At 42.1% G+C, this 12,280-nt stretch overlaps 1 protein-coding gene across 2 annotated transcripts; it reads left to right on the top strand.

Annotated features, from left to right (window-relative positions):
• On the top strand, positions 1-4,701 carry LOC306834391 (uncharacterized protein). 2 transcript variants are annotated; one of them, XM_079360268.1, is made up of 5 exons: positions 1-591; positions 2,050-2,534; positions 2,946-3,108; positions 3,616-4,135; positions 4,253-4,701. In XM_079360268.1, coding segments are annotated over exons 1-5 (1,449 nt in total). In that variant the 5' UTR covers positions 1-312; the 3' UTR covers positions 4,255-4,701. The 2 variants fall into 2 exon arrangements, with proteins under 2 accessions (XP_079216394.1, XP_079216395.1); XM_079360269.1 differs by having other exon boundaries at positions 2-591; positions 2,946-3,012.
• Positions 4,702-12,280: the final 7,579 nt, after the last annotated feature.

Genomic DNA, 12,280 nt, shown 5'->3' with positions numbered 1-12,280 from the left:
AGGATCAACCCTCCCACCGCTCACTCCTCCCTCCTCTTCCTGAATGGGTGATTGCGCTTCTTACGCTCCACGCCTCCCTGCCTCATCTTCTCCTCTCTACCTCTTCTTCATCCGTAACTCGCTGCTGCAGCTTCTCGGTACTTTATTGCGCGGCGATTGAATCCGGGTCGATTTTTTTGTGTAGCCTCAATTAAAAAAAAAAAAAAAAAAGCCACCCGTGCACTCTTTGATTCACGAGCTTTAAAACCAGCCGGCTCCTTTAAAACCACCTCTCTGCCTTCCCAGAACACCGTGTCCTTTTGTGGGGAGAACATGACTGCCAAGCATCGGAAAGGAAAGAACAACCATAAACATGAAGATAACTTTTTCAAAAGCGACGTCGGGGAGCCAGAAGTGCGCGCAGGAGCGAACAATTACGCTCTTCTCTTGGTGTTATTTCTTTTGATTGTGATAGGTGCTGCTACTGGCGCATGGTTCTGTTTCCAGCAGCACCAAACTTTAACCTACTTAACAGACAATCTCATGGGCATGCAGATGAAAATAGTAAAGCTTCAGTCCTCCCACGAAGAACTGCGGCAGTCAAGTAGTAAGGTAAGGCATACACCACCAATACATTGGCCTTTCCTGTGAGATTACTTGTCAACTGAGTCTGCAGTCAGTAAGTGCCCAAGACGCCCCCCTTTCGTGGCCTACCCCCCTTTTTTTATGAATACCCTTTCAGAGCTTTAAAACATAGTGAGGGCCTCACTCCACGCACACACAGTCCACATTGCCACCTTGTCACTTCAAGTAAGGAAAGTTGGGAGCTGCAGGCCTCTTATCAGATTTCCAAATGCCAAGAGTCTCACTGGAGTGAGCACAAAACGCAGCTATTTCTAACATCCACACAGACAGCTGCTGACGCTTGTACTGAGGATTATTCTTGACCTACTACTGCAGGGACACTGACTTTGTCATTGTTCCACACGTTCTTCATTCTTATCAGTATCCGAAGTTCTCTGTGGTAAAGTGTGTGTTTTATAATATCAGTGGTGGAAAAAATGCTTCCAGGGCTGTGGGGGAGGATGCTGCCAAAATAATAATACACAAGGCTGTGTAGTATGCCAGGGCTAAATTTAGTCTGATACCTAACACTAGTTTAGAGGTTGTTTTGAATCCATCTAAAAGATACTCGGAGAAATCAAATACAAACATGTTGATCTGTGTTTTTGCAATTGTGCCAATTTGTAAATACTCTAAGCACTACTTTTTTTTAAAGAAGATCTCTTAAGTTTTGTGTCAGTTTGGGTAAAGTAACCCTGTTATGTCACTGCAAAACTGACGTTCATGCATGCTGACTTCATGGCTGCCTCACGCACAGTTTTCTCTTCCTGTGAAGCCCACAGAAATGTCAGCTATTTCTCAGTTGCTGCAGGCCACTGTAGGTAGACGAGCAGGATTTTTTTTTTTTATTTCCAATAACTTATCTAAGACAAAGACATGCCCTCTTCACTCCTCTTTCCTCATCATGCGACTCCACATTAGGTGCGTTCAAGCATGTAATGTGGCAGAAAACTGCATGTGAAGCGCTCTGCCCGCTCGGTCTTGTTACAGACATGTTTCTTGTTCAAGCAGTCGCCTCATAAACTCGCCTCTGCAGTTGCAAAAAGTTTTACAGGTTGGTTGACTGGCCCTGCATCTGACTCCTGGTAAACGCTAAACAGTGACTCAGTTGAAGGCCTACTGAAGCAAATGGAATTTGTTTTCATATAATAACGCTGAGCTGCATTATTAGATGTGTCCTGTATATGACTATGTAAAGGATCTGCACAGCATTAGGAAACCATTTCTTTTCTTTGACAGTTTGAGTCTACTAAAATGATTCTAAAATCACAACCATCATCAAAACAAGAGACTTTTTTTTTTTTGTATTTTTACAGTTTCATTAGTTCAGCATCCCTTTACACAGATTTTAAGAGTTTATGAAATGCTTCATCTCTGTGAGAATGATGGTCACTTATAATGGCCAGCTTGACTGATCCCTTCCTACTGTGTTTATTGTTGCTGCAGCCCGTTTCAGAGAGTTTGGAGACCCGCCTGAATGCCTTGGAGGAGTCTTACACACTGGCCCAGAAGCAGGTGGGAATGGCACTGGCTACTGCAGAACAGCTCCGAACGTCCGACCTCCCCGCTCAGGTGCTGTCGCTCCACACCGAGATGAAAACCCGCCTGGCTGAGATGCAGCAAGCCACCGTGTCTCTGGAGCAGCTGAGCCAGCTGCAGGGCACGCTGAAGGGGAAGAGCGAGGAGTTTGAAGTCGTGAGGATTCAAGTGGAGGGCCTTGCCGCGCTGAGCACCGAGCTGTCTGAGAAGGTGGAGGTTCTGACAGGGAGCCTGGGAGAGGCAGAATCAAAGCTGGAGGAAAAAGAGCAACAGGTCGGCACACTGAGTGCCACCCTGGACGGACAGGCGGCAGAGGTGCTCAGATTGAAGGAGCAGCTGGGTGCCTATGAGGCTCAGCTGGAGGAAAGCACGCAAGAAATGGCTACTGTCAGGTAGGTCGTGGAAAAAGCTGCAGGTTTGGGAGCTTCGGAGGGAAATAGCTCACCTCCTGTGACCCATAACTTAATGTTGACTTTGCCAAAGCCGCACTGGCTGCCACTGTCTGTGTGTTACTGTGGGAGGGTGCTGGTAGGCCTCATAGTCACACTGGAAGATTGGCCTGACCTGTGTAAACACTTCTATTGTAGTGATGATTTTCAAAGCGTTCTTTGTCTGTAAGTCGGCACTCTTTCAAGCTTATACCAACATACAAATGTGGTTCACAGGCTATGTTGCATATCAGTCTCAAAGAAGGCAAAAGAATGAGGTCATTTGTTACAATATTTCACTGCTTCATGTTTCTACAGAATAGTTATTCAGTTATATTCCCCACACTTAAAATCCTATCCTATCCCGTCTTTCAGAGAGCTGCTGGAGAGTGAACAGTCCCGGCGGCTGCAGCAGGCCAACGTGGAGGAGCAGCTCAATACGGTACGTCAGAGTCTGCAGGATCAGAACTCAGCGGCCCGCAGTCTGCACTCTGGACTCGGGGCTGAGCTGGAGAACATACAGAAGCAGGTTACCAAGGTAACCAACACACAAGATGGACATAGAATAGGACTGACTTGCTGTTTTGGTTTCACCTCATTCATTGGTCAAAGTTAGATTTATGAAACTTTTAAGTATAGAACTAACTGCACTAAATCACACATCTTTCTCTATAAAAAAGTTTAAAAAAAAATCCCAGCACCCAAAAGACTTGATAGATATCCAAAACTCTGTTTTTGGAGGTGTGTATCATTCAATTTATATTTGAAATACAATGGCAGAAGTGGCTGACATACCATATCACATTAAATCAGCACACAAGGTCTCGTTACTCTTTCTGTTCCGGGTGCCTTCAGGGAGCCGTTTCTTGTCATTAATTTGAAGGAGCTAATTACCTCGCAGGGATTTTCTGATGGATTTTCAAGGTCTCTCCGCTTACGATTATCCAGATAACTTGTTGTCCTTTTTTTGTCAGATAGTAGACACGTGAATGGTCCGTCTGCTCTGAAATTATCTAAATTGTTTTATTGCTTTTTCTTATCCTAGTTGGTGGAAGAAAGTCAACCTCCCGCTGAGCCTGAGAAAGAAACAGCTCCAGCCGCTGATGAAGACGCAGCTGCAGAAACAGGAGAAGAAACCAAAGAGGAAGAGGCACCTCCTTCTGAGGATGTCGAGGAAGAGGGAGAACAAGAAGCATCCAACCAAGACGAGGCAGAGGAAGGAGCGGGAGCAGCTGCGCTGGAAGAAGCTCCTGTCGAGCAGGAGGACTCCGTGACAGACGAAACCGCTCCTTCGGAAGAAGATGAGGCAGTGACAGAGGATCAGACGGAGCAAGAAGAGTCTGATTCCGAATCAGAAAAGGTGGAAGAGGATACGATACAAACGGGAGAAGAAGAACAAAGTGTGGAGGATACGGCATCTGAAGACGAGGACGTTCAAGAGGAGGTAATACCTGAACCTAATGTGGAGGAGGAAGTGTTAGAAGAGGAAGAAAATGTAGCAGCTGAAGAGGAGGAAGATGACGGTGATGAGCCATTAGAAAACAGTGATATACAAGAGGATGAATGTAAGTATGATTTATATTCAAAGCACACGTGTAGTTAATTTTGACATTATGCACTTGATAAAACATAATAAATGATCAGTATCTCTCCTAACATTCTTATTTTGTTGTGTTTTACAGAACACATTGGAATCAATCCCACCATGGACAAACTTTCACGCGCACACAGAATGGGACATTTCTCCATTTTAATGACACACTCTACAATAAGACAAAAGCTTATTAGGGAGGCACGATTGATTGCTGTTGTTTCAGTGCAGTAGTCATCATATGGTCGCTCTTTGAAAGGCTGAAGACATAGGGTCACTATGCTGAAGTCTTTACCTCACATTACGAGATGGCTGTTATGTTGCTAAATAAGTACTTCAGGGTTTACCTGCCAATAACAACCTCAGAAGCCTTAATGCGTCTTTCTACAGAGCCTTTTCCACTCTTCATAAGTCTGTGCTAAACTGGAAAACTAAAGGCCAAGGACATGACAAGAAGCCAATGCACACACTGTTTTTTTTAAGCACTTAAAGCCATAAGTAATGCCTGTTTTGGTGACATTAAAATGTTTCTTTTTCTAACTGCCTGAAATGCATTATGAGACTATTTCAGAAGAAAAGAAAACTCCAACTTAACGTGTCTGAGTTGTTTACACGGGCAAAACTGCCAACTGAAGATCAAGCAAATGATACGAAGCATCAATGAGAAAAGCAAGAGATTACTGAATGTATAAGACACACTGTAGTTGATAGTACTTTTTTATTTACTTTTCTAAGTATGTTCAGTACTTAAAATAATGAACGTTTGGTTGATTAATTATGGCTGTTTGTGTTTGTTGCGCTCACTACAGGTGTGCAGTATTGTAAATTACAGTGATCTAAAACGTCTGACATCTCTACCAAGACTAGTTTTATCAGCTGCATTTAATTTGTTTTGTATGGTGGAAAACCGTTAGAAAAATACAGTTAGAAAAACGTGCAGCATATTCAGAAACGCTGCACATTGAAAAGCAAATGCAAACTCACGAAACAAACGCATCGGCACAGACACACTGCAAAAACACAAACGTGCTGGAAAAAGGCAGAACAACGTATCAAAAGCGCTGCATGTACAGAAATGAAACTTTAGTCAAAAACACATTTTAGAAAACAAAAGCAAATGCAGAAATGGGCTGCATATGGTGGGTGGATAGGCTTTGTAGATTTGTGTGTCTGTGTCGTGTTTGTATAAGTGAATGCTAATCTAGGCCGTTATCTGATAGCAGTGCACATTCATTGACCAATATACAAAACTATTCACTTCAACATGTACTTAATGGCCTACATCCATGAAGACTTTTCAGTCTTTAGTATCAGCCAATGGCAACACTGGATTTGACCCTGCTCTTGACCATTCAATCAGGGCCTGATGTTTTAAGGGGTAATTAAAAGATACTTTTACCTTGCCGCATGTAGTTAGCTTGCTTATGCTATCAGTTTGTTGCATTAAGTCTCGATCTTCACTTAGGAATGGAATCTCAATGGACCTGACTTGATGGAGAGAACGTGTCAGTGCACACAGTTTGTAACAGGACTGTAGGACAGTGAGATGTTTGGGAAAAGATAGAGCTGAACGCTAGCGGATCAAGCAGGTGTTTATTAGAGTGGATCACCATTTATCCTCATGAAACACAGCAACCATGGCCAATACGGCAGCCTGTTGATCCTTGTCCTTCAGTGAAGAACTTGAGAGACGGAAATGAGCTTTCTAAACATGTTTCCTGTAAGCCACCCTGCAGCAAGAGAAGTGTTCATGTTGTCATGAGCCGGCTCTTAAGGCCTGAAACAAGGGAGTCAGATGGCTGAACTAAACAGTGCAAAAGTTTTATACAAAATGTACCAACAGTAACCACCACTTACACCAGGAGTGAGGTGTGTTTGTCAGTGTGCCGGCTGAGTGTGAGGTGTGTGCGGCATGTTGCACGGTGTCAAACTGACAACGTAGACCACAACACAAGCACAGAGCGACGAGGAGCTGTGTCAAGCAGAGGAGGAGGCTGCTCTAAACAGACCCCCATAAAGGTGGGTTAGTTGTTACAGAATTGGTTCTGAATGTCCAGTTGGCCCTTGTGTAAATCCTGCTGGTGACTTGAGTATGAATCTCTGACAGGACGTAGATCTTCTGCTGTGATTTTCTGATGGAAAGTTCTTGCAGTCTGTAAGAGGGTAACAGAAAAGTACACAAAGAACAGCTTGTTTTCTTCTCAATACATTGCAGTGTTTTGTTCACCTCTGAGTTACTATATACTGTGCTGATACTGACATGCAGTATACACTACAAGTTGCCATGAGCTTGCTGCCTCCTAAATGACTCCGTGTGAGGAGCAACAAGATACAGTATTGAATACGTACTGGCTCTGAATGCTTATTTTAATTTTTCCTAATTTTCTCCAAAAACACTTTTTAAGATTTTGTTTGAAATTGTCTTTAGGTCCTGACAGAATTAATAATTCATGTACTCTGAAAAAGAAACGATGAAAATCCCTCATCTGTAGCTGTTGTAAATTCGTGAAAACTTCGATCAATGTCTGCACTCAGTATGTGTTATGAACCAATCATTCATAGAATATCTTCTAGTATGAATTGTGTACAACCTGAGTGTGAGGTCAGAGGTGAGGTAAATATGGTAAATAGGCTCTTACCCAAGAGCCAAAAAAGATGTCTGCTTTAGTCATGTAATTATGCTGAATTTATGCATTAAGTCATTTTTTACACTCTTTTGGCTGCAGAAGATTACAGCATCCTGATATTAGATATATTCATACATTTTATTAGAAGGTTGTTCATTATGCTTTTGACCAGGATCCAGAAATGTGTTTGCTGCACACATGTTAAGTTGCAATGAAGCATGAATAGGTTTGCTTACATCAGGCTTCAGTAGACAGAAAGTCTGAATTGATTATTTGTGCATCATCCACATGGGACAGGAAGTATCTCCCTCTCTCTCTCCCTCTCCCTCTCTCTCTCTCTCTCTCCCTCTCCCTCTCTCCCTCTCTCGCTCTCTCTCTCTCTCTCTCTCTCTCTGCTGCCGGTAACAGAGTCATTCGGCCCAGCCTCTGCACTCAGCATCACTGCTGCAGTGTCTCAGTGCCTCATTCTGACCTTTAACAGGGACCATGCAGGAATTTGTTCCCAGGTAAGTTTCACAAAGACTTAGCCGTGCTGTTCTATTCCTGGATTCTTGTTTCGCCAATTATGTGTTTTCACTCTGACAAGCCTGTAGTTTGGCAAAGCTCCTGGTCCTGTGTGTGATCTTAATGTGGTACAACTGTGCCCTGTTCAGGTGCTGCAGGCCCTGTTTGAACTAATGTAATGTGAGCTTTTTGTTTGTTGCTTTTGGGACTGAGAATATGCTCTTTGATCTCAGGATTAGCTTTTTATGTACTGAGTAATTATTTGCTGAAGGGTATTGTTCTTAGCAAATGTTTTGGTTTATTTGATATTAACGTTGTTTTATTAAAGAGGAGCGTTCAGCTGTATGTGGTTTGCAGATTTTTGTATTTTACATTTGTCAGTGCATAAATCCTAATTGTACTGTGATTATATAAGTTAATGTTTGTAGGAATCGACAGCTTGCATTGACTTGTTTTGGGGTTTCCTACTTCACTGTTTCCTCTGCGGTATCATCCTTTTAAAGTGTGCATAGTCATGGAGCCCATTTCCTATGCTTTGTTCACCACATAGTAGAGCGTGCTGCTACCCAGCCCACTAATTCTCAGTGAGGATTCAGGGTGACTCCACAACAGAGAGATCAATACCGGTAAAAGCGAAGCAAAGGAGGGGCAGCTTCTCTGGGTAAAACATGAGCCTCTCCTCGGATGCTTGCTCAGCTCTTTCTGTGTCTCTGTAAATCAGTGGCAGAAATCCTGCTCAGCTCTTAAAGTCACAATGTAAATGCAGGGAATCATTTTAAATCCAAAAATTAAATAATTCTAGATGTTAGTCGATTTTTTTCATTGTAATTCGAGTCGGATATGACCTGTGACAAAGGAAGCACAGGTTGGATTAGAAGCTAGGCTGCTCGCTTTAAAAGGAGTGTAAGCCGTGAACATGGGGCGAGCAAACTGACCACCAGGACACCAGCACCCCAAATCTGGAAAAACTTTTAAAAAAAATCATTGGTACTTTTGCATAATATTATTAGAATAACGGAGATTGTATCATTCTAAAACAGGTGTGGTAGAAAATGATCAAAGTATTGAAAGTGTTGTCAAAGTAATCAATTCAACACAGACACACGTTAGATGAAGGCTCAGGTGTTTTTCTAGCAGCCCAGTATGTGACGGTTGGGCTGTGTGTGAATGGGAAGGGTTGTTTTGAATGGGGGTCAAAGGTTGCCTCAAATGTGGATTTACTCGTAGAACTTTATGCCCTTTACTATTTGTCGGATATTTAAAATTCAGTAGACCTCCTGTCTCTATACCACGTTTCCTGGGATTGCTGTGGCAGGAGATTTGTATTTGTGGTTCTTTGTGTAAAATAAAGAAATAATAGCTCTCAAAATGGTTCAAAGAATGATAACTTAATGAGCTGCTGCTGAGTTTTTTGAATCAGCAGTAGTGCACACAATGTAAACTTTACCATGTTTCAGATTGTCTTTGGCCTTTTTATTCAGGTCTGATTTGTGTCTTTTAATACTTTTACTGTCTCCTTTGGACTTGATTTCTGATATCTGATATCCATTACCCTCAGTCTACATATCTGTGCCAGTGTCCTGTTTTAGCCCTGTTAAAGCAAATATTATGTTCACATTTTCTTGTTTTTTTGCTCTTTCCACTGATCCAGGTCTTATCTGACCCCGGTCAGAGATGAAGAAGCAGAGTCTCAGAGGAAAGCAAAGTCTCGTCATGCTAGACAGACCCGCAGGTCCACACAGGTAACGACAAACAGCTGACAGAGGTTCAGATTTTCTCAGATTGAGAGGTGACAGTTTGGTAGTTATGAAGCTGTATGTGATCCTGCAGGGTGTGACTCTGACAGAGCTGAAAGAGGCTCAGAAGACCATCAGTCTGTCTCGTCAGGACAGACAGACTGAAGATGGAGACACTCTGGATGAAAGGTGCTGTCTGAGGAAAAGCTCGACAGATGACAGGAGAGTTAGAATTGGCCTGACAGAGTCGGAGGAATCATCGGAGATCAGTCCAAAGTGGAGCAAAATAGATGAGGTTAGGAAGAGACATTAATGCAGAAAGTGGATAAGGCAGCTGATTTTTAAAAGTGGAATATTTTGAATTCATCTGAAAATGTCTGATTCATGTATTTACAGCAGGGAAACATTGAACACAAGTTAGAAACCCTCCCTGAGTGTCCGACATCAAATCTTTCTTCTTCTTCTGATGGATCCTGTGGCCTTCTTTACTGCAACAACACTATACGAGGTCAGAGAGACATGAACACCTTTTATGTGTGTATGTTTGATTGGTTCTTATCTTTTTAAGTATGTCTTCAATTCCTCATGTTTCAGGTCACACTGACTGCATTACTGTCATAGGCCTAACTCTGTTCAAGTCCTTTAATATATGTATTACAACCTACAACTTCAGTTTTTATGAGCTTTTAACAGTTTTTAAAACAATGTTGCCCATCTTGTATCAAAGAGACTACAGAGCATTTCGGCAGAACATGAAAGTCACGAGATAACAAAACTAACAAAAACAAGCCAAAGACAGAAGAGAGTCTATTTTTACCTTAAAGCTGCCAAAACTGATCCCATACCCCAGTCATCTTTCCTCCCAGATTAATTTTCCCAAACACGTATTCAAATACTGAGATCTTAACCGTTAAATCCGTCCTTTCCTTCACACTGGTACACCAACAGGTCCTTCCAATTTTGAAGTCGAATTACTGCGAATCCATTTGTGGAATTGCGAAATCCAACTTTTAAAATGCTACATTTGTGATTTGTTATGTTCGGTACCAATGTCTTGTTGCTAAGGAGACCAAAGTTCTGGGTGCACCGGAACAGTGAAAATGACAATTATTAAGGAGTAGGGACACGAATAAAAAACACATTTTCTTTGTACTTAACAATATTGTCTTTGCCAATGAGATGCCAAAACATAAAGACTGCATCATATCCTGTTGTGAACTTTCATTTATGATGTGCAGGCGGGGAAAGATGGCGGAGAGATGAAAATCAGAACCCTGTTGAAGACACAGCCTGTTCAACCTGTACTACAAAGCAGCAACTGAAGCGACGCTGCTGTGATGTCGAAGGTTCAGACTATAAGACTTCACAGGTATGTGAAACATTACTACAATCAGAGCGGAGAAAAAATGTTCACAGACACGTTGCTTGATGACAGTATTACTGCTGTTGTTTCATTTTGTTGCCACTAGATGGAGCCAAAAGATACTAATTGGTTTTTTTTAATACGTTGTTGTACCATGTATTTACAGTTCATTTGATGATAAGCACTGATCAGTGATTACACTGAGATCCCTTGAGAGTAATTGTAAACATTAAAGAGTTTAAATTATTTTTTTTTGGTTATGGGGGGAGGGTAAAAAGGATGATTGTATAAAATGCTTCTAGATTTGAAGTAAGTCAGACTCTTCAGCCGCCCACCATCATTTAAATGTTCAATCTTCGTTAGTGTAATTTTTTCATATTGACAGCCTGCTTCCTCCTCGCCTAAAGCCTGAGTTATACTTCAAAGGCAGCTGAGCTTAGATCTCTGATGCAATATTTTGAGCTGCACGGCAATCATGGCTGTGAAGCATGTGTTCAGCGATTCTTTTAAGTCAAAGTGCTGCTTAATGTCTCGCAGGAAGACGGTCCAGCCCCCCCAACCCCTCTTTTCTCCCTCTAAGTCGCTTTGCTTCTTCACATCACATGGCAGAGGTGTCTCAGCATTCCATACCTTATTGGGCAAAAGTGAGGCGCTCTCCACTCAGTCTTAGCCTTGGATTCAGAGGGATTGACTTTCATTCCCTCTTCCACTGACACTGCTCTCCCTCCACCTGCTTGCTGAAACCCTGATCTTCTGCCCTAATTCCTCCTACTATCTATGTGCAACCTGGAAATTCACACAGAGGATATTCAATTTGTTAGTGTCTCCAAAAAGAAGATAAAAATAGAGGACACGCAGAACAGGAAGCAGAAGTGACGCAGGGATGATAAGGCAGCCAGGGGTGAATTTAACAAGATAATACAATACAGTATGAAAGGAAATTGGTTTCCCTGTGAGCCGACTCAAGGCCATCAGTTCAGCTGTCCTCCTGTGGTGGAATCTGACACAGAGATCTGTTAGTAACATGAGAGTCTCTCAGAATTACAGAGAGGACTATATCTGTCTGTGATAATCATACCAAGCAGCCAAGTTTCATCAGAAGCATGACAGGCGGCACATCATGCAGGCCGACCTCTGCATGACTCCATGATGATCGAAGCAGATTTTCCACGTCGATTCACAGCGATGGAGAGACAGACAGGTGTAGAGAAGGGCAGCTTAGACATTTTGTTACTTTTAAGGTTAAGGAGTGCACAGACTTTTTTAACAGCTGTTCTTTTGGTTTTTACTACTGAGTGAATTTCATCTCTAGGGGAACAGTATTTAGATTCTGCTCGTAAGGCATTCCTGCTTTCCCAGATTTGCTGTCAAACTCAAGTAAACACATGAGCGAATTTATGTTTTCATAAAATGCATCCAAACAATATTCCGTACATAAATTCCTGAGAGGGAGGATAAGAGAGTGGAAACCCCAGCTTGGATCCACTCTTAATAAAACGCGCCAACAGAGCCAGAGAAGTTCAACTTCAACGAATCACACTGCAGATTGTCCCCAGAGAAGATGTATTACAAATACACTGTGTAAACAAAATACTGTTGCAGGTTTCAGTAGATATCAAACAGAAATACAAAAGACCTAATAGTACGAGACAAAAAGATGAGTTTGCATGCAAAATAAATGACGTCAAACCTTTTATCTAAGAGCTGAAGAGGCAGGTAAAGCACTTCAGAGTAAATTAACACGTCTGTGTAATTGTTCGGATGGTGCAGAGGGAAGTCCAGTTGCACCAAAATGAAGCCACATCATGTCATCTTAATATTTTATAAACAATTATCCTTCCCTTTATTCTGTTCCAATGTCTTTCATAACCATTTCTATCTTTCCTTTC

This window comes from Symphodus melops (assembly GCF_947650265.1).
Source record: "Symphodus melops genome assembly, chromosome: 13".
In the NCBI taxonomy this organism is placed as follows: Eukaryota; Metazoa; Chordata; class Actinopteri; order Labriformes; family Labridae; genus Symphodus; species Symphodus melops.
Note: the sequence above shows the minus strand (reverse complement) of the source record. Positions and strands in the feature narration are given on the sequence as shown.